Source organism: Poeciliopsis prolifica, unplaced genomic scaffold, assembly GCF_027474105.1.
Source record: "Poeciliopsis prolifica strain line A6 unplaced genomic scaffold, Auburn_PproV2 SCAFFOLD013, whole genome shotgun sequence".
NCBI classification, from domain to species: domain Eukaryota; kingdom Metazoa; phylum Chordata; class Actinopteri; order Cyprinodontiformes; family Poeciliidae; genus Poeciliopsis; species Poeciliopsis prolifica.
In genome coordinates this window covers 3025693-3050923 of record NW_026562388.1, presented here as the reverse complement: position 1 = coordinate 3050923, position 25231 = coordinate 3025693, and the positions used below count along the sequence as shown (strand labels likewise).

Sequence of the window (25231 nt, the reverse complement as noted above, 5' to 3'; positions counted from 1 at the left end):
ACGAAGCGTATTTAGCGCTTGGCTTCACTGTGACTACAGTTGGAGAAGAGGAAAGACCGCTGTGTTTGCTGTGTCTAAAAATGCTCGCAGCGGACAGCATGAAGCCAAATAAATTAGCGCGTCACTTAAATACGTTACATCCCAATCACGCCGATAAGCCGCTAGAGTTTTTTCAGCGAAAAAAATGTTAATAAGGAAAAAATGTTATGCAGAGATGGATAGTCACGGTGGGGAGTGGGGGGCGCGAATAGTTTTCTTCTTGCTAGGGGGGCGTAACGGAAAATAATTGAGAAGCACTGCTTTAGTGAAAGGAGCAGGATATAACAAATTTCTTGTTATGTCAATGTTACAACTTGTTTCCGCGACAGCATGCGTGAACACATTCTGGTATCAACTCTTTGATTTATTGGCTAATAAAGTTAAGTATGTTTAATGACAGTGTTTTTCAAATAAATTAGTTGGAACTCTACCATTTAGGTTGGCTTGCTGTATTCTAACTTTTAATGAAAGTACTGAAGTCTTACTATGGCAAGACCTCAGAAAATATTAGCCTTAAGCAATATCTTATAGAAATAACTGGATGTGGACGTAATGACAGAATATATGATTGTCATGGTCAGTAGATGGTCTGTTATGCACTAAAATTATTAATAATTTTATTGTTCAATTTTAGTTTCATAATTTGACCACATGTAAACATGCATGTCATTAAAATAACAAGGTTGAAATATTTTACAGACGCAAAAAATGGGCTGAATTGGATAGTGTAGCCACAAGATCTTTTAATGCAGGTATTAGAATTATACATGTGGGTTTGTTTTGAATATTATTGAATGGCAAATAAGTTAAGCTTCCTTTTTGATAAGGATCATATCTGTTTCGTTCAGATAAAGCTGTGCCAAGTTTTTTGTTCTATTTATACCGATTGCAGCTCTTTAAAACCTTTCTAAATCTCTGCTTGCATTTTGGTTACACAGTTTTGATAAACTGTCCGGTTCTTAATAGTTCAATGTTCATTTGACCTTTCAGAGATCATCATTATAGATATTTGAAAACAATTCTAGCCAGCAGAGGAGATGCCAATGGGTGTCTTTAAGTCATCCTTAATGACACACAGAATAAGTCTGTAATAAGCAGGTTCTGTTCTGCTCCCCCCCCTCTTTTTGGTTCCTCCTGTTTCCACTCAGCCAATCAAATGTGGCTTCACTGCTAGGCTCATGGCTCACACCAGTTTCTATAGCAACAACAGTCTGCCTCCTGGAGAACATGGCATGCATGTAAAGTGACTCTCAGATGCTCACTCCTTGTCTCTTGCACTTGCTCATAAGTAGACACTCAAACATAGACTGTTTTTAATGCGCACGCACGCACACACACACACACACACACACACACACACACTGCATGAAGTGAAAGTTTAAATTCTCCTAAGTCATTTATACTTGGGGTCTGCCAATTGTGAATCATATTTAAATACTTAATTGAAATCATATATATATATATATATATATATATATATATATATATATATATATATATATATATATATATATATATATATATATATATAATACTTAAGTCTCATAACTTGAAGAGATATACTTATATGCTAGTATGTTTATGCAGCTATTTCAGTGTTCGTCCAGTTATTATTGTGTGGACAAAACCTACAGAAACATTTGTTTTCGTGCTTCATAAACTTGGCGCTTTGCTTTGAACATCGTAAAATGTAATTGCTAGAGCGGCTCACACAGCTTTCCCTCACATCAGGTACCAAGAGTTTGGTCAAATAAGACACTCTGACACGTCTGAATTAAAAGTGAATCGAATGGGACCTTGATCTTATGTTTGCAACTGGATGATGACTTCCTCAATGATAGTCATAAAATCTTCGTGACAGCTGCCGAAGACATCAAATCTCCGTTGTCATCGCAGCATCGACGGAAGAGAGAATATGTGGGTTTGTTGTGATAATTATCAGAATATTTAGCAATAGCTTTGCAATAAATGCTGGTATGTTAAACTGGATGCAACTGGTTTAGAGTGTGCTCAATAAAACCATTGCATGAAATGATCATTTTAAAAATGGCACAAAGTGAAATGTGTTCCAGATGTTTCAAATTACAATTCTCCTGATGAGTTGAACTGAACGTCAGCTGCCTCGGCCTTTGTTTTTCAGGCAGCTTTAGAAAGCTTGACAGAAAATCTGTATTTTTAGGAATGAAACGCTTTATGCTGTTTTTCAGTATTTCAGCAAACTGGAAAGTCAAAACTAATTTGACAGCAATCGGCTAATATCAATACGCCACAGCATTTCTATCGCTAGAAATAAAATACATTCAGGGACTTGATTGAATATCGACAACAATATTCAATCTGACCTGCCGCAGTCAGTGTTCACCTTCAGCAGCAATGCAAATAAAATAAGAAACTTTTAAGGGCCGACTGCTCCAAAGTGAATGCTGTCGATGATGTCTGCTTTGTCTTCCAAACGCCGAGGAGTTATTATTAATTATTAATAGCCCGCGGTCAAAGCTGCTACATTCTTCTGTGTGTTTATGTGCAGGTGTGAGAAAGCCACAGAGGGCTCAAGCGTCACAAAAATTAAAGCAAACAAGCGCACGTCTGGGATTATGTAGTTGTTGGTCGGTAATGAGTCAGGCCGGCTCCTGACTTACTCACTTGCACACATTAACACAGTCTCATGCAGATTCGTTTCCTGCTCTCTCTTACTCAGACATTTTTTTTTCTTATTTGTTTTTAAACGAAGACATGTTGTGAGAATCCATTCAGATAAACTTGGCTTGTCAGCCAATAGAAAGCTGAAATACGATACGGTAAATAAGAGCCGGCAGCTTATGTAGATCACCCTGTGAGTTGCAGCCTGTGGAGGTGGGGTTGCTGGCATCTCTACTACTGAAGGGAAAAGTGCTTAACAATTCAGATACTAAACCTGTCGCTTCAGGCTGCATAGATATGCCATAAATTCAGTATGTTTTCTTCTTATTTCTTTTATTTTTAGACAGTTCAGTGTTCTGCTCCTCAAGCAAAAAGCAGTGTAAAGGCTCATCTGTAAGTCTCAGGTAGCGTCTTGTAAAAGTATTCATATCCTTAAACTATTTTCCTCCACTTTTTTTTCCATGTTAGCTGTATTTCATTGGGATTTTATGCTTAAGATAATTGTGATGAGGAAGAGAATCACACAAGTCACAAATTTTCTAACTTTTGAAAACATTTTTTTTAAGGAAGTATCGGAGTGAAGTTGAAAACAAAAGCATGCCACACTTCTCAGGTTTTTATTTGGGGCAACAACAACAACAAAAAATGCAAATCATTGACTACTTTGAGTTGGCCTCTTGCATAAAATCCTCAAGTTTGTGATTATTGTGTGATATGAAAAAAATGTTACACATATTTTTGCAAAGAATGTACAGCAGTGAACGATCTTTCCTGCATTTGTTTGCTTATCTATTTGTGTTTACATATCACACACCTGACTTATTTAGATGGCGCTCTTAAAAATATGTTTATGGGGTGAATATTGTTTATAATGCAATTTAACCCCTGCGTCTATGCTTATGCAAGAGTTTTGACTCCCATCGATGCACATTTTCTCCATCCTTGCTGATCACAAGTAGTGACAGTAATAAAAAAACAAGCCTCTGTCTTTATATGTCTTCTGTCTGTGCAGCAAAAGTGTCACAATCCAGGAAAGGAGGACATCAGCTCCTAAACTGGCAGTATTACAGTGAAATGTCTCACTGGATTGCTAACCTAATAAATAAAGTCCTCCGGGGTTTTGTCTGAACTCGTTTACTCTCTCGCGGCCAGAGGACAGCTCCTGTCTTACCTCTGCCTGCTTCTGTTGGAACAAGGCGCTCTCCTTCCCATGCTGCTCCACACTACAAACACTGCGTGGAAAGCAACATTTAAATACACACTCTCTTAGCCTGCCCCCTACTGTTGCCTAGATCTACTTTCAAACACACATGTATGCACGTTGACGCACGCTGAGGGAAATCTGATGCTAAAATCCTCTGTAGGTGAACAGAATGACCAAAGATGCTGTTTTTAGCCTAAGTTAGTCTCGGTATATATTTTTTCAGGCTTTTTTCCCTCGTATTAAAGCCCAATTAAGCAATGTGGAGATGCAGGTGGAGGACTTTGTGGAGCATGCTGCCTCTTGTGGTTGAGCGAGGTATTGCTCCTCCCATTGTAGTTATTACTTTTAATGGATTTGTTTAATAAGTAAATTTTTATCTTTGATTCTAAATTTGTTGAGTGATAGTCTACCTATTTTTTTTTATTATGGCTTAAATGTTTTGTATTTATGCGATTTTACAATTTCTTTTTCATGTTTTTATTATGCTGGATTTTTTTTAGTTACTTTTCAACTACTATTCTTTTAAGTGTATCATTAGATCATACACTTGTAATCAAATTGCTCATTTTCTCAAGTTTATGTTAATCTATTTCCTACTGCAAAACCGTGATATCCTAATTATGCGGTTTTATTCAATTAAATATGTTTACTAAATATCTTTAACTAATTATAAGTTGTATTTTTGATCAATTCTGTACAATGGGTTGCTTCACATTTCTTTGTACAAGCTCTCCCAAACTAAGCAATATTTTGAGCTTGTAGTTCTCAAATTGACCAGTTGGTGTCCTCCTTTCCACATTTCCACGTCTACAACTGTTCCAGCTGAATGGTCTCTCTTTGGTCATTTGATTGTTCTGTAAAAGTCACGTGCACTACAGCACCATTCTGACCGCGACCTCTAACCTCATGTAAACTGTGAGAGTTGTTACAAGTTTCCAGATGTGTATAAATATCATGTAAATTTGTCTTTCATTGCCACATTGACCGGTTTTGATAACCCATATCTCTGTCGTTTTTTTCTTCTTCTTCCTTCCTACAGCTGATGAGAGTTAAGTGCCGGCAAGTTGAGCGCTGTCCATCCAAAAGGCTCTCTCCTGCCCGCCCTTCCAGACCTTTTCCCCCTTCGTACCGGCAATCCCGTACCAGAGTGTTCACACCTCGGCTTCACTCATTGCTGAAGACGCTCACAAGCAGAGCTGCAGAGGTCAACAGCTCCCCATCTAACCAAGATGATCACCTCGGAGCTTCCTGTCCTACAGTAAGAGAAACACCTCAAGAATTATTTAATTTTTTTTATTTTAACAGTCTTAGGTTTGATCTCCAAACACATTAAGTTTTGTGTTTTGAAATAATAATCACAGAAGAGTTTGTAGTCTTGTTTTTGTTTGTAACAGGAGATCTGTTTGTTTGTTCAGAATTAGATCTTCTAAAGAAGTCGAACACTAAAATGTGGGATTTTTCTCTTTAAGGGACTCCTCTAATGAGTCTGGGGCGACGGATACTGTGAGCTTAAGCATGAACATGACTGAGATGGAAGACCCAGAGATGAAAGGCAAGAAGAAGAGAGGAAGGCCTGGAAAACAGACACAGGTAGAAATTTTTGTCTTGGCGCTGAGAAACAGGATCTGTACAAGAAATGACGAGAGTGGCGGAGAGCATGTGTGCACAAATCTCCCCCCACCCTTACCACCATCAACTTTTTTTTAATGAGTGTTTTTCTTTCTGTGTTGTTGATGTTTTGCTCTCTAAAGACGTCCAATAAGAAGCCCCGGAAGTCTCCGACAGACAAGACAATGAGCATGACCAGAGGGAGGGGGAAAGCAAACGGCGTGGCTCAACAGAACGGAAACGGAGGGGAGCCCGTCACCCTGTTTGAAGTCGTCAAACTGGGAAAGAGTGCAATGCAGGTGATCTTTTCCTACTTTTTTCTTTTATTGTTTTAATCAACAACTTATCTCAGGTTTTTACAGTCTCTCATTATGGAATTAGCTTCTTGTGCTTTGCAGACTTTCCAGATTTTCTCTTGTTTCACATTTGTGATCATCCATCAGTCAATCATCTTGTTTTCCTTCGACTTTGTTCATCTGTCCCTCTATCCGTTCATCCTGCATTCATGTTTTCTTTTGTCTGTCCATCATCCACCCATCCTGCATTCCTCTACCTATTTATTTGTCAATCCAACATCCACTTGCCCCTCTATTCATTCATATTTTATCTATCCAGCTGCAAAACTGGGCATACGTCCATGCAAAGATTCAAAGTATAATCGCTACAGAAATATCAGCCATAAATTCCTATTTTACATTTGCAACTCTGCAGTGATTCTTCTTTTAAAAGTTTCTGATTTCACTAACACAGCCAAGTTATAATTCATTAAAGAAATATTTATAGTGAGCTTAATCCATTGCAGTTTTTGGCTGTATATTCTGTTTTAAAATGTTCTTTGTTGCAAATTGCAATAAGTGACATAAGCATTTTTTTTATAAGTGACACACATCAAAGGCTTATTTTGTACAAAATGTGAAAATTTGTCCTTTTTTATATATATATGTGCAGTCTGTGGTTGATGAGTGGATTGAAGCATACAAACAGGACAGAGACTTGGCTCTGCTGGACCTCATCAACTTTTTCATCCAGTGCTCAGGCTGCAAAGGTGTGACTTCAATTTTTAAAAAATCTTTATTAAGATTTTACCTCAGTATAACAAGTTACGATTCTAATTTAGCTTCACTTTTACATCATCTCTTTTCTCACCTGACCGGAGAAAGAAATGAGAACGTGTCCCATGCTGTTGTGATTGCAGGCACTGTGAGGATAGAGATGTTCAGGAACATGCAGAATGCGGAGATCATCCGTAAGATGACTGAGGAATTTGATGAGGTACCTGTGTGGTTTTTTTTGTTGTTGTTTTTTTACCGTGGGACATATTATTGTCTAAAACAATTTAAGTATTTGAAATGGATACAAAATGGTACAAAATATAAATCCAGATGTTAAAGTCTCTCACCTTGTGTCAACAGGATAGTGGGGATTATCCTCTAACGATGCCCGGCCCTATGTGGAAAAAGTTTCGCTACAACTTCTGCGAGTTCATCGGCGTTTTGATCCGCCAGTGTCAGTACAGCATCATCTATGACGAGTACATGATGGATACAGTCATTTCGCTCCTCACCGGACTGTCGGACTCCCAAGTGCGAGCCTTCAGACACACGTCCACACTCGCAGGTATTCACCGACGATATTAGAAATCCGCTAGTTCATAAGAAAAATGATTTTGAGCGAACGTGATCGATGTTATCTCTGTGTAGCGATGAAGCTGATGACAGCGCTAGTCAACGTCGCGTTGAACCTGAGCATCCATCAGGACAACACTCAGAGACAATACGAGGCAGAGAGGAACAAGATAGCTGGCAAACGAGCCAATGAGAAGCTGGAACTGCTGCTACAGAAAAGGAAGGAGGTTGGTTGATGCTAAATCCGCGGTTTCACTTATTTTCTCTGTCAAGTTTATTGGTATTTTTCATTAACTAAAACAAGGCAGCTTAAAGTGCTTTACATGATAAAAGCATCAGTCAGAAACTATGAAATAAGCAATGTATTTTACATTTTGTCAAATGTCATTATCAATCAACTTTCACCTTCGTGTTAATTTCTTTAGAAGCAAAGTATGATAAGTTGCTAATCTGATTCTTTCTATTTTTTTTTTTTTGTCTTTTTCCACATAAGAAAATACAATGTTGTGTGAAGGAATAACACTGAATGTGATCTTAGGCTATTTTTGTGTTTAGCTTCAGGAAAATCAAGATGAAATAGAAAATATGATGAACTCCATCTTTAAAGGCATCTTTGTGCATCGCTACAGGTAAACATTTATCTTATCAGATATTTTATAGAAGATTTTTACATAACTATTGTTTTTTTTGTAAACTACACGTAACCGAGGTATTGTCTATATTTCCTAGGGATGCTATCGCTGAGATTCGAGCCATTTGCATTGAGGAGATCGGCGTGTGGATGAAGATGTACAGTGATGCATTTCTCAATGATAGCTACCTAAAATATGTTGGCTGGACACTACATGACCGGGTGAGCGCTCTGCCATACAACCACTTCTTATAGAGGTTCCCGTAACGGCAGGAGAGGGCTTTATAACCCATATTTCTCTCGGCTTTGTTTTCAGCAAGGAGAAGTGCGTCTGAAATGCCTGAAGGCTCTGCAGAACCTTTACACAAACAGAGAGCTATTCCCCAAGCTGGAGCTCTTCACCAACCGCTTCAAGGTAATAGAATCAGAATCGCTTTCATGGCATACAGCAGCCCAGCTGATTTTAATTCGGTTCTTTTGCAATTTCTCCTCTGCTTAAAATGTGCCTGTCTTGGCAGGACCGGATTGTATCGATGACACTGGATAAGGAGTACGACGTGGCTGTGGAGGCCATTAGACTGGTCACACTCATTCTGCAGTGAGTAGTTTGGCGTCTTTCAAAATGCCAGCACTTCAGTAGCTTGCAAAGTTATTCAATCCCCTTCAACGTTTTGACATTTTGTCTTTTTTTTTTAAAACCACAAACTTCAATGTGGTTCATTGCGATTTTATTCTTTAGAAAACATATATGGTTTTAATTTCCTTTCAGGACTGAAATTGATGGCCAGGTTGAGTCAGGCAATACATCAGCAACACAATATAAAGTTTTGTTACTCAACTTATCATTGTCTAAATAGAAGAGTAAATTCTTGATGCTATTGAGGAAAGAAAGAAAATAGGGGTAGACGTTCCATAGACCGTAACAAGCAGAGTTTGTTGGACAATGCGTCTGTCAACACACATCCCAGTTGAGTCGCACTCGGTTACAGCAAGAGACCAGATGGAGCTGGAAGATGTTCAACAAAAGCTAAAAACAGGAGTTATAGTACTTACTCGAACGGTGGTCAAAGCAGTAAAATCTTAATTAAAACTATGTTGGGTTTACTTTGGCCTCGAGCCTATGATTACAGTTAATTAGTAGGATTGGATCAAGCTCAGACACAACGTCTACGGGTTAGATTTTTTAGGCTCAGCCTAAACTCTTAACAGGTGTTGAAAGAATGTCTGAAGTCTATCTATACAAAAACGTAGACGAAGCATCGTGAGATGAGATCTAAGCTGAGGTTGAATGCAAAACGCTGTATGGAGGAACACTTTTATTACACCTTCCCCACTTTGAAACATGTAGGAACACTTTCCTTCAGCGGAAAGAGGGGAGCTGATGGGTGTTGTTGGGAAGATGGATGGAGTTAAAAACAAGGTAACCCTAGAAAGAATTGAACATACAATCCTAGAAGAATACATTGATGTTTTCGGTTGCAATGCGACAAAATTTGACAAGTGTTGACAAATTTGAGTTAGTTTAAATCTTAGATACTTTTTAGATTAGTTGCTTATCAAAATGCACATTTTTAAGCTGCTGCTGTTGTTTGCTTCAGGGGCAGTGAAGACGCTTTGTCAAACGAGGACTGCGAGAACGTGTACCACCTGGTTTACTCCGCTCACAGACCCGTTGCAGTTGCTGCAGGAGAGTTCCTTCACAGAAAGCAAGTCCAACCCTACCATACTCTTGATTAAGCTTAACTTTGATCTCTTACCAAACGGCTCTCTCCTTTACTTTACACCTCAAACTCTTCGTCAACGTCAGGTTGTTCAGTCGCCATGACCCACAGGCTGAAGAAGCTCTGGCTAAGCGGCGAGGGAGGAGCAGTCCCAATGGGAATCTCATCCGGATGCTGGTTCTCTTCTTCTTGGAGAGCGAGGTCAGACGCAGCTCAATGCAAGCTCCTTTTAAGTCGTAGTTTAGAAGAAAGAGTTTCCGTCTCATTAATCACCAATCCGCATTATGTTTGCTGACTTTGTTTTTGCTAGAAATATGTAACCCGAGATTACTGCAGTCACCAGGCGATTCCAAAAAGAAATCTGTTTTAGCAGCGTGTTCCCCTGTCTCTGTCAATATTTAATGTGCCTTTGTGTCCAGCTTCATGAGCATGCAGCGTACCTGGTTGACTCGCTGTGGGAAAGTTCTCAGGAGCTGCTGAAAGACTGGGAATGCATGACTGAACTTCTGCTGGAGGAGCCCGTTCAGGGAGAAGAGAGTAAGGCCGGCTCTTTGTACTTATTTTCTGTGGATGCCTGTGAAATGCCTCCGAGCTACTTCACATCAAGCACATCGCAGCTTGAGAAGCAGCAGGAAGACCAATGATGTAATAAAATCCCGTTTCATGAAACGCTAGCTCCGCTTTAATTCTCTTTGTCTCTGACTTTTGCTGATAATTGTCTCCATGTTAGTTTTATTTTTTCCTCACTGAGTTTTTGTTTGTTTGTTTTGCCCTCTCCCTGTAGTGTTGTCAGACAGACAGGAGAGCGCGTTGATAGAGCTGACGGTGTGCACCATCCGACAGGCGGCCGAGGCACACCCACCTGTTGGCAGAGGCACTGGCAAACGAGTGGGTTATCTAAAAAAAATAACACTCATTTATGCATATGATCTTTTTTTTTTTAAAATCTTTTTCTATTATATCCAGCCTTTTCGTTTGCAATGTTTCTATATCATTTCTGAAAAAGGCTGACATTGCTATACCATCAATAGGTAACAACAGTGACCACCCAAGAGGAAAATAATGATGAATTAGATTTGTGTGCTGAATTGTCTAAGAACGAGGAAAAATGTGGTCTAATGGTACCTTAATCAGGATGCAAAAAAGTAGGCTGTGGTGAGCTGATAACACAGGGGTGGGCACTCCTGGTCCTCGAGGGCCGGTGTCTTGCAACTCTTGGTTGTCTCCCTGATCCAACACATCTGAATCCAATAGCTGAATCACCTCCTAAATGCAATCAAGTTCTCCAGAGTCCTGCTAATGACCTCAGTATTTGACTCAGGTGTGTTGAAGTAGAGATACATCTAAAAGTTGCAGGAGACCGGCCCTCGAGGACCTGGAGTGCCCACCCCTGCGATAACATGTCTTTTTTTAACCAAGTGCCACAAATTATAAATCAGATTACTTCTGAATTTCTGTTTTTATAATATATTTACCACCAATGACCCAAAAAAAAAATAATAATAATCATTTTCACTTTTCTGCCAAATTCACCGACTGCACAATTCTTGTTAAGTAGTAAATAGTATTTCAAGAGAGCAGAAAAATCTTATGTTTTGTGAACAATAACAATATCTGTTGTTTATCTGTTGCTAAGAGATGAGCATGTTTTCTGGTAACCAAGTGCCACAAAGTAAATGTCAAATTTTTACTTTTGCAAAAGCAAACATCAGAAGGCAGCTCAGCAACATTAGCACAAACGTTAGCAGTAGCCTTTTCCCTAAAATAAGATTCTTAGCTGTTTTTTTGTATTTCTTAGTCATGTTTAGCACACTGAATGGAGGAAGTCAATGTAAGACATGCTTGTGATGCCCCACATGCCACTGACAGCATTTAGGCTAGCATTAGCATTTTTGGCTAATTTTAAGTTTTCGCAGCCCTAAGTGTTTTGTTTTTTTCCCTTTCCAGGTACTGACAGCGAAAGAGAGGAAAACCCAAATAGACGACAAGAACAAACTCACTGAACACTTCATCATGGCCCTTCCAATGCTGTTATCCAAGGTAAGCTTTCACAGCAGCCAGTGACTAATGACTCAGATTAACCTGTTTGTCACATGAATCGCTCAGAGTTTGATTTCCTAGACACCAGTTAATCTGTCAGTGTAGTCCACTGAGAGAACGTAAATTATTCTACCGAGTGTCAAAGCTGATTAGAGCTGTTGTCATTTACATTTTAAATTCTTCCAACTCTTTTCACTGTGTCCTCCCCCTCTCAGTACCAGGCAGATGCAGAGAAAGTGGCCAACCTGCTGCAGATCCCACAGTTCTTTGACCTGGACGTTTACAGCGCCGGGCGCATGGAGAAGCACCTGGACGCCTTGCTGAAGCAGATCCGGTTGGTGGTGGAGAAACACATAGAGACGGACGTCCTGGAGGCCTGCAGCAAAACCTACAGCATCCTCTGCTCCGAGGAGTACACTATCATGAACCGCGTGGACATCGCCCGCTCGCAGCTCATCGACGAGATGACCGACCGCTTTGCACACTCTGTGGAAGAGCTGCTGCAGGAGGTACGATTAGTGACCGTGTGTCATCCTTGTGTTCTCCGTATAATAGAGGAATGCCTCGAAAATCAAGGATGTTTTGTTGAAATACAGGTTTCTATTGTCGTGTTCTGGCAGAAAATGTGTGGTGTAAAGTGTAAAATATGTCCACAGAGACAATGGTAGGTTCGGTCTTAGTAACAGTAAAAAAAATGTTTCTTTCCTTAAAAATGTAGATTCTTAACTCTTGATTTCTAAGAAGCTAGCAGCATTTAAAAACCCAGCATTTTCAAATAAGGCTTCTACAAACTCTGGAAAACTACAGAAAAATTAATTTTACTTTATTTTTAAAGTCTGGATAAGAAGGGGAAATTTTGGGCCTCTAGATTCTTTTGTCTTTAAGTTTAAAACTGAACTCAAGTTTCTTGGACAGCATCAGCAACAGTCAATCCTGTTTTTTGGTGGGAGTTTTATACAATGAAGTTAACTAAAACTGTGATTCAAGTCAGCTGTTTTTAATATAATTCGCTCTGGATTTGATCTAAGGTCCAGTTCCAGTGTCAAAAAAAGGGAAATATTGACGTATATAAGCAACCTGAGCAAAATGGTTGATTTAAAGATGGAAAACTTGTACAGAACGACTTTGTTCTGATGAATTCAGCCATCATTACATCTGCAGAAACCTTCTCTTTTTTAAGGTTCTTTTTTTTCTTTTTCTTTTTAAATCGCTGATATCAGTCAGGTGTAGAAACAGGTATTTGTTGTCATGCAGGGCGAAGAGGCTGACGACGACGACATCTACAACGTTCTGTCAACTCTGAAACGACTCACGGCTTTCCACAAGTAAGATCTCCGTACATTTATTGAATTGAAACCAAGAATGATTTCACGATGGAATCACGTAAAGATCGGACGAAAGCTCTGCGGCGCACCACAAAAGTCAGTGACCCCTTTTGTCATCTACGACTTCCCGTACCGTTTCCTCCTCAGCGCTCACGATCTCACAAGGTGGGATTTGTTCGGGAATTGCTACCGGCTGCTGAAGGCGGGCATCGAGCAGGGATCCATGCCGGAGCAGATCGCTGTGCAGGCCCTGCAGTGCTCTCACTACTCCATCCTGTGGCAGCTGGTGAAGATCACCGAGGGGGTTCCCAGCAAGGTGCATTTTCACTCTCCGTACTTAAGATATCAGCTTTATGTTTAGTGAAAGACTCAGAGGTCGGGGTGTAAGGATCAGGGTTTTTACTGGCGTTTAATCATGAAATTAACTCGACAGATTGTTACCCAAGCTAACTATATTTTGTATTTTTATTTTAATTTGCTTTGAGGAGAAATATTGATATTGGTCGTATATGAACTCTATTTTTTTTTTATACATCTTTAAATAAATTGCTAATATTTAATTAGGGATGTGTGATTGGCAAAGTTTGAGGAATAAAAAGATCATTTGTGTTTTGTGAGCTGTTGAGCAGGTTATCGATTGTTCTGTTGAAGTAAATGTAATTCAGACATCAGCCTTTCATTACATGATTGTGTTGTTAAAGAAAAGGAAGTTTTCTGAAGAGCTCGTAGCGTTTTATTGATTCCTGTTCAAGCGTTTAATATTCCTGACACTTTCAAAATGGTGTCCGTCTCTCCTGCACGTAGGACGACCTCTTGGCTCTCAGGAGAGTGGTGAAGTCTTTCCTCGCCGTCTGCCAGCAGTGTCTCTCCAACGTCAACACGCCGGTGAAAGAACAGGTGGGTGAAAGCAGGGGGAGACGTCGAGCCGCCGCGCGCTCGTTCGTCTTGTTTACGGTTTCATTCAAGGCAGATTTGCCGTCTCGTTCAGGCGTTCATGCTTCTCTGCGACCTGCTGATGATCTTCAGCCACCAGCTGATCACCGGGGGCAGGGAGGGCCTCCAGCCGCTGGTATTCAACCCCGACGGGACCCTGCAGAACGAGCTGCTAAACTTTGTCCTGGATCACGTCTTTATCGACCAGGACGACGAGAACCAGAGCATGGGTAAATAATTCTGGCAGAAACACCAAGAGAAACGTCCCTCGGCGTTTCTGCTAATCCGTTTTTTTCCCCCCGCATCTGTTTTTGTGTGCGAAGAGGGAGACGAGGAGGACGAGGCCAACAAGATCGAGGCGCTCCATAAGAGGAGGAATTTACTTGCGGCTTTCTGCAAACTCATCATCTATGACATCGTAGACATGCCTGCTGCTGCTGACATCTTTAAACACTACATGAAGGTGTGTTGAGCTGCTAAAATGGATCGTCTCTAGGGCCTTTATGGTTCTTAAACAGGAAAACGAAGGGATTTTTGCATTTTTACACAAGAAAAATCACAATTTGGTGATTCACCAAATTGTCCTTTTCTGTCACGTTTTTGTCCGTTTATTCTCTGTGCCTCAGTACTACAACGATTACGGAGACATCATCAAGGAAACGCTCAGCAAAACGAGACAGACGGATAAGATTCTCTGCGCTAAGACACTCATACTCAGTCTGCAGCAGGTGAGGCAGCGCCGTCGTCTCTGCTTCCGGATTTCCAGCCGTCCTCTTGTGCTCCCCCGCAAACACGGTCATTCTCGTTCGTGCCGCAGCTGTTCAACGAGCTTCTGCAGGATCAGGGTCCCAACCTGGATCGGACGTCGTCTCACGTGAGCGGCATTAAGGAGCTGGCCCGCCGCTTCGCTCTGACCTTTGGCCTGGATCAGATCAAGACCAGAGAGGCTGTTGCAACGCTACATAAGTATGATTTTGGCTGCCTCACGGCTCCGTCTTTTTGTTTCTGCTCACTGCTCACCGTTTTTGCTCTTTGCTCATGTCAGGGATGGAATAGAGTTCGCATTTAAGTATCAAAATCCTCGAGGGTCGGAGTTTCCACCAATCAATCTGGCCTTCCTGGAGGTCCTGAGTGAATTCTCCTCCAAGCTAATACGACAAGACAAAAAGACAGTGTAAGTTTTCCTTTTTTTTTTTTTATAAATAAATTCAATAAATTTTTGGCTAAATTAAAGTCCCAAAACTTAAATTGTCAAATGATGCCCTTCCCTCAGGCACTCCTACCTGGAGAAGTTCATGTCGGAGTCGATGTCGGAGCGTCGGGAGGACGTGTGGCTGCCGCTCATCTCCTACAGGAACAGCCTGCTGACGGGCGGCGACGAGGACCACATGTCCGTCACGTCGGGCTCCAGCAGCAAAACCGGCTCGGTGCGCAGCAAGAAGGGACGACCGCCGCTGCACAAGAAGCGCATCGAGGGTGAGCTTCTTAGAGCTAGACGAGGGGCGACTCTTCTGCCGAAGCGGAAAGACGCGCATCCTCACCGCGAAGCCGTGTGCTCGTTTTCAGAGGAGAGCAGCGTGGAGGGATCGTGGATGATGAGAAACGACACGCTCCAGACGCCGAGCGCGCTCCAGACTCCTCAGCTCACCTCGACCGTCCTCAGAGAGAACAGACCCGCAGAACACATGCCTGATCCGGACTCGGAACCAGGATCGGAGAACGACTACGTCCACAAGTGCGTTCGTTTTCAGAACGTCCACGCAGAATGTAGAGAGCAATGAAACATTACTTATTCACAAGACAGAGCTTCTTTATTCCTTTTACAATACAGTTGTCAATAATGTTGAGTATGGCTGCAACAATTAATCGGATTGATCATGATGAATTAATCGATTAATTTGGTTATCAATTAATCGTTGGCTGAATTTTTAGACATACTAAGAGCAGTTATTATGGCAAAACTATGCAAAACTGATATAGATTTTGAATTTAAAATAATAATAAACTTATATCTGTAAATATGTTATACACAAGACTTCTTAAGTGGCATCTTTGGCCTCAAACATTTAAAATTGTGTTTAAAATAAATAAATAAAAAAATCACTGCTTTAGTACCTTTTGCTATCCAAGTATTTCAGTTAAAAAAAAACAAAAAAAATCAACAATCAGCCTTTCACTGTATTGATGTTACGTCAAGTCGAAAGGACAGAGCGTTTCGCATTTTGGATGTTGTTTGGTTTTAATTGATTATTTGTCAGAACAACTGATAAAACAATTAAGTCGCAATCCTAACGTCGCGTCTTCGTCCTCCAGTCCTCAGATACAGATGTCGTGGCTCGGCCAGCAGAAGATGGAGGAGGTGAACAGGAAAGACCGAACGAGCATGAACTACATCAAGTCGCGCAGCAATCAGGGCGTCCGGCAGACCGTGTAAGTGTGCGTTCGGCTTCCATGCGGCTCTCAAACGGCGTTCTTGTCGTAATCGGCGTTTTTCTCCTCCAGCCGCGGGCTGATGGAGGACGATGCGGAGCCCATCTTTGAAGACGTGATGATGTCATCGCGGGGCCAGCTGGAGGACATGAACGAAGAGTTTGAAGACACCATGGTCATCGACCTGGTCAGTAAACGCAGCATCAACCTGCTGTATAACTTTTAAACAATCTCTGGGGGAAGAAGTTATTTCACTATCCTGAAATGATGCACACCTTTTTTTCTTTTTCTTCACAGCCGCCATCAAGGAACAGACGTGAAAGAGCAGAATTAAGACCAGACTTCTTTGACTCTGCAGCAATGATAGAAGATGAGTCGGTACGTCTTCTTTTAAAATAAATACTGAAATAACTTGTGCATTTAATATTTACCTTCTGAAAGGTAATGGTGATTTCTATGTTTGGGTCAAAATTAGTTAGAAAGCTAATGTTAGTTTAAATGCTGCTATTATTATTATGTGTTCTTACAGTAGCATGAAGGTTAAATTTAATATCAATGTTGACCTTCTTTGCTGAAGCATTTTGTTTTCAAAGGGTCTTTGACGTGAAGTTCCACGTTGTTTCTGATTTTTATATGTATTTTAACAACATGTAGGGAAGTATAATGTCGTCATTTCTTTTTTCTTTACTTTGGAAGCTTCAAGTGTTGGTAATCACTGCAAGTTGTCCTGTTTTATGTTACACTTATTATTTATTGTTGGCATAATGAAGAAAATAATGCATAGATAAGTAGTTGAAAAAAATGTAACCGCCAATAAATGAGAAAAAAAAATTAATTTAACTTTATCAAATAATTTTTGAGGTTGAAAAATGTGCTGTAAATTTCTTTCATTTTTTAAATTGAGGTATTTATTTAGTCGTTTATTTTTTTTTCCACAAATTTGTTAAAATGTGTGTATTATGATTAGAGTATCACTGTCTGCAAATATTTCTATTATACTAGTGGATATGTTGGTTTTTTTTTTCTGGTTTTTTTGTTTATAGGTTTTAAATTAGAATTCCTGGTAAGGATTATTATGGTCTGTAAATGAGAGAGAATACAATAAATCAATTTTGAAAATAATTGTACATAATGATAGTGATAAATAATTTTAGCAAATTAAAAAGGGGGAACAGTTAAGGAATGAAATTGAAAAGACGCTCACTTTGAAAATACTTGTTGCTCAAGTATGATGGGCAAATTTAATATACTCCAAAATAAATATGATCTCGATTTTATTTTTTTTTTAAAGAATGGCAGAATGTTTTCTCTCTTACTGAATGCAGATAATATAAGTGATATCTATTTAGATGGTGTGATAGGGATTGGTGGGTGGCATTTCTACATTTCTCCTGAACAAATATGATCTAATTAAAGACTTAGATCATCTTTATTATTTGTTTATTTAATATTTATTATCTCAACTTATATCACGTTTTATAGGTCTGGAGTTGTTTTAATCCATTGTTTTTGTTCCATTTACTGGCGTAGGACTTATTATTGCTGGGGCTTTTATTTATAGCTGCTTTGATCGTTGACGTTTATACATTTTTATGTTTGTTCATGTTTCCAGGGATTCAGCATGCCCATGTTCTGATCTGGAGAGCATTAATATCACGAGCTCAGCATTGTAACGAGGAGTAAACTGAAAAAGAGGTGGTGGTCTGGGCCGGTTAACCTTGGACCACCTAACAATCAAACTCTTTACAAAGAAGAATATACTGTCTTAAAGTGTTAAAGGACGCCTGCGTTTCTCCGAGACATGATGGAAGGATGTCCGTCTAGTGGATCGGCACCGACCGGAACCAGCCTGGAAGAGAACTGTTTTCCCTCTCTTGTCTGGCGCAGAACGGAGGTCCTGCGGTCAAAATTATTCAAGAACTTCGTCCCGTTCGTGTTCTTCCTCCGCAGCCTGTCGGTTTAGCTCTCATTAGTGGTGGTCCCGATGATGCTCTGGCCTTCAAAACCCACTTTTCACAGTTCCTGTTATCAACGATGCACAGATTTTAGCTCATGGTCACAGAGCACCAGGGTTCTCTGTACAGCTCCCCTCCCAAAAACCTTCCTTCCTTCCATTCCTTCCTTCCTTTGTTCTGTCCTTCCTTCCTTTCTTCCTTCCTTCCTTCCTTCTCTTGGTGTTGCACTCCAGTCCTCCTGGTTGAATCAAACATGGACAGACTCTCCCTACTAAATGTCCCACTTCTTTGCTGTCCCCCTGCTGTCTGCGCGCCATCTCTTTGTGTGTGGTGTTTGACGTGCGTGTGTGTGTGAAGTGTATTGGTGGCGACGACGGCCGAGGAGCGACACACCTAGACAAGAGATCAACAGCTCTCAGCTGACCCAGAGGAAGTATCAGCGCCGACCAAGCATATCCAGGCTTGTTCTACTCCGAGGGAGGAAAGAAAACCCCCCTGCTGTCTCACACTCTCTAGATAACAGCTTTTTAAAGTTAAAAACGTTTTAAAAAAATATATAATAAACATATTTTCAACTCTGTAGCTTTAGTACTAAAGTTTTAAATCAAGTGTGTTTTTGTCTGTTTGTACAGTTTTTGTTTTTTTCTTTTTCTCTTGAATATGTATCATGTTTGTTGCCAAATTGTGGCCTACATACTTAAAAGTATATCCCTCCCTGTCCTCACCTCTAAGGCGGATACCATAGATACCAGCTTCTAGGCGCTGTGTCGTCCGATTGTAATTAACACTCGAGCTTCGAAGCCGAATATCCGTGCCGCTCCGTCATCCAACAGGTCAAAAACGAGCCGCTTACATTTTTGCACCCGTACTCAGTGTTCATGGATCTGAGAAGTTCTAGATTTTGTTGTTGATCATTGTTCATACCCAGTGCAGTGATGGATCTTTGTCTGGCAGATGTTGTTTGAATGTGTTCTGAATGTTCTCAGCCATACCTTTTCCTCGTCCCTCTTTTGGGTCAACAATCACTTTTCAACCTTCCCTTTTGCTGTAAATATCAAGAGATGATCGGATCTTTTTTTTTTCTTCTGCCGTGCAGTTCGACATCAGTCACCCTAGCATACTGTTTGTTTTTTTTTCTTCTGTGATCTTAAATTCTTTTTAATAAAATCAAATCTGTAATCAGTTTATGGATGAATGTGTTTCTCTTTGGTTTTTCTTTTTAATTGCCTCCATGTCTGAAGAGCAAATTTTGACATTTTTATGTGCCGATGCAATGCCTCAGTTTTACCAGCAGGTTCCAAAGAGCACTTCTGCAATGAGACGCATTTGGTGCTGTGGTGTCGATGCGTCCTCATAAAGCACATATGGGACAAACGGGAGGATTCAACATGAGAGGTTTCAGGAAGTTAATTCCTGAAATGTCATTTTGTTTTATGGAAGTAAAAAAAAAAAATTACTCGTTGAATTTATTGCAGGACTTTAGTTGTATATTCTATGTAGTTGGATTTTTCTTGCGGGACTTTAACGTGAAGCCAATGTCTAGTCTCAAGCAGACATCTTGAGGCGGTTGAGGCGACCCGTAGATTTGAGTTGGGCGTGTATTTCGATACACCACTCAATCCAACCATTTGAAAACCTGCAGCTGCAAATGTTTGGGAAAAATAAAAATAAAATCTGTAGTTATTTATGTTCCTCCAATCATCTTGGCAAACAAGATTAGATAGAAGACGATGACAAAAATGAGATGCGGATACATTGAGATGATTTATTTTACAGAGGGCGCCAGACAGAGAAGGCACAGTTTGGACCTTGGTGTCCTGAATGAAAGAAAAAAAACAACTAAATACAGTACTGAAACTCGGGTCAAAAAACAACTAAATGTTTTTATAATTATTGCAAAAAAATAACTTTATTCAGATAGTTTAGTTCAAAAACATGCTTGATAACAGCCAATATGGCTACTGCTTGAGTGTTCAATTATCCTCCTTTTATCCAAAGCTTGTGTGTCATAAAAATCCTGATACTAGTCTTATAGGTGGCACCATATTGAATAACACTTTATTCTTTTTTTAAAGATGAGTGAATTTGGGATCTTGATGCTTCCAGCGGAGTGGTAAATGAATACGACAACCATCTGCTTGGCAGGCTTCCCGAGGAACCCCTGCTGTTCACCTGAGCGCAGTGAAACGGGGGCCTTTATCATCGCATTGCCGTGCAGCCGGGTTGGAAGTGTTTCACAGAGGAATGTTGGCGTGCTTCTTCCACGGATTGACCTGCTTCTTGCTGGCCAGCACTTCCAGGTCGCTGCAGATCTTTCGACGGGTGGTCGCGGGCTCGATGATGTCATCGACGAAGCCTAAAGAGAACAGAGTTCGGATGGAGATGTTTGGGGTCTAAACACAATCAGCTGGTGGTAAAGATGGCCAGCAAATGTGTTTTGCAGACAGCAGATTTACCTCTGACGGCAGCTGGGAAGGGATTAGCAAACTTGTCCACATATTCGGCCTCGGCTTCGGCCTGGTTCTCCTTTCCTCTGAAGATGATCTGAACTGCGCCCTGTGCAAACAGAAAGCAGAGAGTGAGTGGGTTCAAGGAATACACTGAAGACAAATGGAGGGAGATGATGAACGTGTTTGAACCTTGGCACCCATAACGGCAACTTCAGCCGTTGGCCAAGCATAATTCACATCTCCTCTCAAGTGTTTGGAGCTCATTACATCATAGGCGCCTCCGTAAGCCTGAAAGGGAGACAAAAACAGTGCTAAGGTTAAGAATAGCAATTCGGATTATCAACCACACTGCTTTTATTTCAGTCACCCAGAACTATTCTCTACACATCATCAATGAGAGATTCCGTAAACACGCACCTTTCTGGTGATGACGGTTATTTTTGGCACTGTGGCCTCTGCGTAGGCGTACAGCAGTTTGGCTCCATGTCGGATGATGCCGCCGTACTCCTGGGCGGTACCTGGTGGGAGTCACCGCCACAAATTAAAGGGACTAAGCAAACACATCTGGTCCACTTCCAATCTTAATTTTCCAGAATACCTGGCAGAAAACCTGGAACATCCACAAAAGTGATGATGGGAATGTTGAAGGCGTCACAGAAGCGAACGAAACGGGCTCCTTTTACCGAGGAGTTGATGTCCAAACAACCTAAAGAATGAGACAAATGCATCATACACTGAAGAATCAAACTTTCGAATCAACTTTCAGCTTTTTCGCTCAAGTTTAGCTTACCAGACGCTACTTTGGGCTGGTTACCCACAATCCCCACGGTGCGGCCATTCATTCTCGCAAAACCCACCACAATGTTTTTGGCGTAGTTGGGCATGATCTCAAAGAAGTCCCTCTCATCTACGATCTGGATAGATGTGTTTTGGAGGCTTTCTAAGTCTTGCATAACTAACATGTCACACGTTTACGTGTTGATGTGTGTTTTGTTTGTGCTCCTACCGCGTGGATGATGTCCAACATGTCATAGGCTTTTGTCGACTCAAACGGGACGATGGTGTCCAACGACTTCACCAGACGATCGCTGTAAAGGAAGACATAATCAAAAGCAACTCCACAGTTCAATAATTGGCGTATCTGACACCAAGGCCTTAAAATATCTTCAATTTATTAAAGAAAATGTAAGTTGGCCTCAAATGCATTAATCACAGGTCTGAAAATGTTAGGGAAGGACTATTTAATCTCCAGTAGAGGCTTAGAGGTTTCTTGTGCCATAAATGAGACGGTTTACCTGGGATCGTGGCACTCCCTGACGGGAGCTGGATCCTGATTACTAAGTGGAAGAAAGTTGAAGAATTCTCGTAGGTTTAGCAAAGCCTCGACATCATTCTCAAACGCACGATGAGCCACACCTGACAACGGAAAACAACACAAAGGGAACATTTTTATACACTTTTGAGGCATTCAAAAAAACATGATCATGACGGTGGGGACAAGATCCGAGGAACCGACCGGAAACGGTGGTGTGAGTTTTGGCTCCGCCCAGCTCCTCCTGCGTCACGTCTTCGTTGGTCACAGACTTGACGACATCCGGCCCCGTGATGAATAGATATGACGTATCCTACTCACACACACATAAAAGAAAACAGTCTGGTCAGACAAACTTTAGATGCAGTTTTAGTATGAATTATAAATAAAATCAGCAATACACTTATGGCTATGCACCAAATGTTTTGTTTAATATTATTAATAAAGCAATTGAAGTGGGGTATTATCACTTCACCCCCAAAGATGAGGTTCAAATGCATAATAAATAACCCCAAATTTCTATGACATTCCTGATGAATGTGTGCAATCTTTCACCAGACCTGGCCTGGGCCTGAGCTGCCTCATACCTTAACCATGAAGGTGAAATCTGTCAGGGCAGGCGAGTACACAGCCCCTCCGGCACAGGGGCCCATGATGAGGGAGATCTGAGGGACGACTCCTGAAGCCAACACATTCCTCTGGGAAAGGAAAACAGCTGATTTTTATCTCTAAATCACAGGAGGTCCGCCTGCTGCCGAGAACAAGTTCAAAGCCGGACTCCAGCATACGGTGCCAGCAGGAAAGGTTTCCAAAGCTAAATTTGAATTTTCACATTCTATCATTAACTCAGATGTTGCCTATAAACCAAAAGAAGATGCATTTCTGACGATTAAACGTACCAGGAATATATCTGCGTATCCAGCAAGGGACTCCACTCCCTCCTGGATGCGAGCGCCTCCAGAGTCGTTCAGCCCGATTACGGGAGCGCCGACCGTCATGGCCTGATCCATGATCTGAGCCCGCAGAGACAACACAGCTAATATTACAATGCTGAAGTCAGGAATGTGGCGTTTAATGGCACAAGTGGACGTTTGGTTACCTTGCAGATTTTCTGCGCGTGAGCTCCGGACAAGCTGCCACCGAACACCGTGAAGTCCTGGAACGAGCAAGAGAGGAGCAAATGATGGAGGGTCCAACAAGCCTGGCGCTGCGGCCCAACAAAGAGTATAGCCTGTACCTGACTGAACACATAAACCAGCCGGCCGTTGATCCGGCCTCGTCCGGTCACAACGCTGTCACCGGGAAACTGGAAATGAGAACAAAAGATGTGTGCACACGGTTGAATAAAATTAAACCTTTCTTCATGTGGTTGCAGCTTTGGGAATGCTACCTTGTTGCCGTCCTGCTCCATGCCAAAGTCGGAGCAGCGGTGTTCCACAAACATGTCCGTCTCCATGAAGGACTCGGGGTCCAGTAAGAGCTCCACCCGCTCCCTGGCGGTCAGCTTACCCTGCAGCACGAGATGAGAATGTCAGCACAAATTGCCTAAATCTTTTGTCTTTTTTTTTATATCTCAGGTAACAAATGACATTACAGCCACGGAGTAGAAAAAGAAGAAGAGAGAGTAAGAAGGTTAAGTGATCGTACTAAAATGCAGCTTTGTTTGCATTTCATATGAGCAACAAAAAGAGACTAAAAGGTCTCAGGCTCAGTTAGAGTGAACAGCAACTTTCCCCTGCTGAAAGTAAAAACATCCCCATAGCATAATGCTGCCACCCCCATGTTTCACCGTGGATAAGGTTTATTCACTGTCCAGACGGGCATTGTTAGTTTCCCACCACACACAGCATTATGTGTGTAGGTTTGCACACACTGATGACATACCGTGCAGCTCTGACTTATAATCACATTAAATTACACACATTACGTCTGGACATCACTTTAGGACACTTTAGTGATCAGCATGCAAACAAACAAATACTTCTCCTTATAATACTGCAATGACCATGCGTTATAAAGGCGTGCATTAGAAATATGCTTTATTTAACAAGACCAAAAAAGGATTTGAGCTACTTTAGCATTGTTTTTTTTAAGTGTAAGCCATAATAACATAACCACTGAATCCAGAATGCCAAATATCATAATCTCAAAACGTTTGTTTGTAAGTTACTCAGACAGGGAGGATGGGAAATGTTCCTTGTGTGTGTGTTTGCTGACTTTACCCTTTTGTGCTGCGCATCTATTCTCTTCTGACCTCCCCCGATTAGCGCCGCCTTCCGTTTCTGCTCGATCCTCTCCTTCACGGACAGGTGGCTGACCGAGGACCAGCGACAGTGCACCTGGAGAGGGCTCTGTGGTGAGGACGCCGCCGCGGCTGCTGCGCCATACTTTATCTGCGCTAAACTCCTCAAGGAGACCCTCAACCCGCGCAACAGCCCGCAACTGCTACGAGCCACAGTGAAGGCCGCCATTGTGCCTGTGACGACAGTAGGAGGAGAGGGAGGGGAGAGAACCCCTTCAGCCAATGGCGCACTGAGGGGTGGGTTCCGACAGCCAATCAGAAAGCGCAAGGTCACAGCTGTCGTGAATGGGCGGGATTTTACGGAGGAAAACTTTGGAAAACCGTTTCCGTGAAAGCAGCAGTCTATGAAATTAAATATTGAGGCATAAATTATCTAAAACAGATCATTAAAAACGCCAGAAATCTTTTTTTATTAGTTTAATAAAAAAAAACAAACACATTTTTATATTAGTAATTAGTAAAGGATGGATAATATTTATTTATGTATTAATTTATTTGTGTGTGTGTGTGTGTGTGTGTGTGTGTGTGTGTGTGTGTGTGTGTGTGTGTGTGTTCATTTAGTTGTAAATTAAGCCAATACAACTAAAAGTGGCGAATTTGTCACTTCCACTTCGCGTTCAGCTTTTATACCTAAAGTTGCTAAAGCTTCGTCTCTGTCCTGTAACGTACTGATTTTATGGAGTTTAAAAAGCTTGATCATGGTGAAAAACAAATACATTTTATAATATTTATATATTTCTATGGTAAAGATTATTATGTATTTAATAATACATACAATAATATTTAATAATAATGTATTATTATTAAATACATTATAGTGGAGAAGAAGTAAAAGCTGTTTTACTAAAATTTCTGGGTCAGTTCATGTTTTGGTTGTTGGAGTTTCTCATCAAAAACTATTCACTAAAAACAATTAACGTTTAAATTTTTTATTATGAAGGTTGTTTTTGATTTTTTTAAAGGTTCTTTCAGTATATCTCAATTATGAGTAATACTTTATTATCTGCATCTCTGAT

The 25231-nt window shown here is 41.0% G+C and overlaps 2 protein-coding genes across 3 annotated transcripts in view; one reads left to right on the top strand and one right to left on the bottom strand.

The window, feature by feature from the left end:
* stag1a (stromal antigen 1a) overlaps positions 1–19338 on the top strand; it is a 44020-nt gene extending 24682 nt beyond the window's left edge. The window contains exons 2-32 of the mRNA XM_055038360.1: positions 4923–5141; positions 5353–5473; positions 5635–5790; positions 6440–6536; positions 6687–6763; positions 6904–7108; positions 7192–7343; positions 7672–7745; positions 7846–7969; positions 8064–8162; positions 8266–8345; positions 9346–9453; positions 9555–9669; positions 9888–10005; positions 10253–10356; positions 11416–11508; positions 11724–12017; positions 12763–12833; positions 12981–13149; positions 13638–13730; positions 13822–13996; positions 14090–14229; positions 14393–14494; positions 14584–14732; positions 14812–14940; positions 15040–15242; positions 15333–15501; positions 16080–16196; positions 16269–16383; positions 16494–16574; positions 17809–19338. Of these exons, the coding sequence (XP_054894335.1) occupies positions 5113–5141; positions 5353–5473; positions 5635–5790; positions 6440–6536; positions 6687–6763; positions 6904–7108; positions 7192–7343; positions 7672–7745; positions 7846–7969; positions 8064–8162; positions 8266–8345; positions 9346–9453; positions 9555–9669; positions 9888–10005; positions 10253–10356; positions 11416–11508; positions 11724–12017; positions 12763–12833; positions 12981–13149; positions 13638–13730; positions 13822–13996; positions 14090–14229; positions 14393–14494; positions 14584–14732; positions 14812–14940; positions 15040–15242; positions 15333–15501; positions 16080–16196; positions 16269–16383; positions 16494–16574; positions 17809–17832 (3783 nt within the window). The 5' untranslated portion in view covers positions 4923–5112 and the 3' untranslated portion in view covers positions 17833–19338. The remainder of the gene's footprint in view (positions 1–4922; positions 5142–5352; positions 5474–5634; positions 5791–6439; positions 6537–6686; positions 6764–6903; positions 7109–7191; positions 7344–7671; positions 7746–7845; positions 7970–8063; positions 8163–8265; positions 8346–9345; positions 9454–9554; positions 9670–9887; positions 10006–10252; positions 10357–11415; positions 11509–11723; positions 12018–12762; positions 12834–12980; positions 13150–13637; positions 13731–13821; positions 13997–14089; positions 14230–14392; positions 14495–14583; positions 14733–14811; positions 14941–15039; positions 15243–15332; positions 15502–16079; positions 16197–16268; positions 16384–16493; positions 16575–17808) is intronic.
* Positions 19339–19896: 558 nt separating this feature from the next.
* Positions 19897–24401, bottom strand: pccb (propionyl-CoA carboxylase subunit beta). Of its 2 annotated transcripts, XM_055038394.1 has the most exons (15): positions 24136–24401; positions 23304–23423; positions 23151–23219; positions 23013–23069; positions 22813–22926; positions 22501–22611; positions 22118–22226; positions 21897–22017; positions 21608–21689; positions 21392–21515; positions 21200–21307; positions 21019–21119; positions 20791–20889; positions 20608–20707; positions 19897–20507 (listed from the first exon to the last, which is right to left on the bottom strand). In XM_055038394.1, exons 1-15 carry the CDS (start codon positions 24382–24384, stop codon positions 20386–20388), a joined length of 1686 nt encoding a protein of 561 aa, XP_054894369.1. In that variant the 5' UTR covers positions 24385–24401; the 3' UTR covers positions 19897–20385. The 2 variants fall into 2 exon arrangements, with proteins under 2 accessions (XP_054894369.1, XP_054894368.1); XM_055038393.1 differs by having other exon boundaries at positions 23013–23219.
* Positions 24402–25231: the final 830 nt, after the last annotated feature.

Excerpts from the sequence above, each read along its gene's own strand:
- pccb (XM_055038393.1), bottom strand. The coding sequence starts at position 24,384 with ATGGCGGCCTTCACTGTGGCTCGTAGCAGTTGCGGGCTGTTGCGCGGG. Across the intron at positions 21,120-21,199 it reads TGTTCCAGGTTTTCTGCCAG|GTACCGCCCAGGAGTACGGC; the intron begins GTATTCTGGAAA and ends GACTCCCACCAG. Across the intron at positions 20,508-20,607 it reads CTTCCCAGCTGCCGTCAGAG|GCTTCGTCGATGACATCATC; the intron begins GTAAATCTGCTG and ends TGTTCTCTTTAG.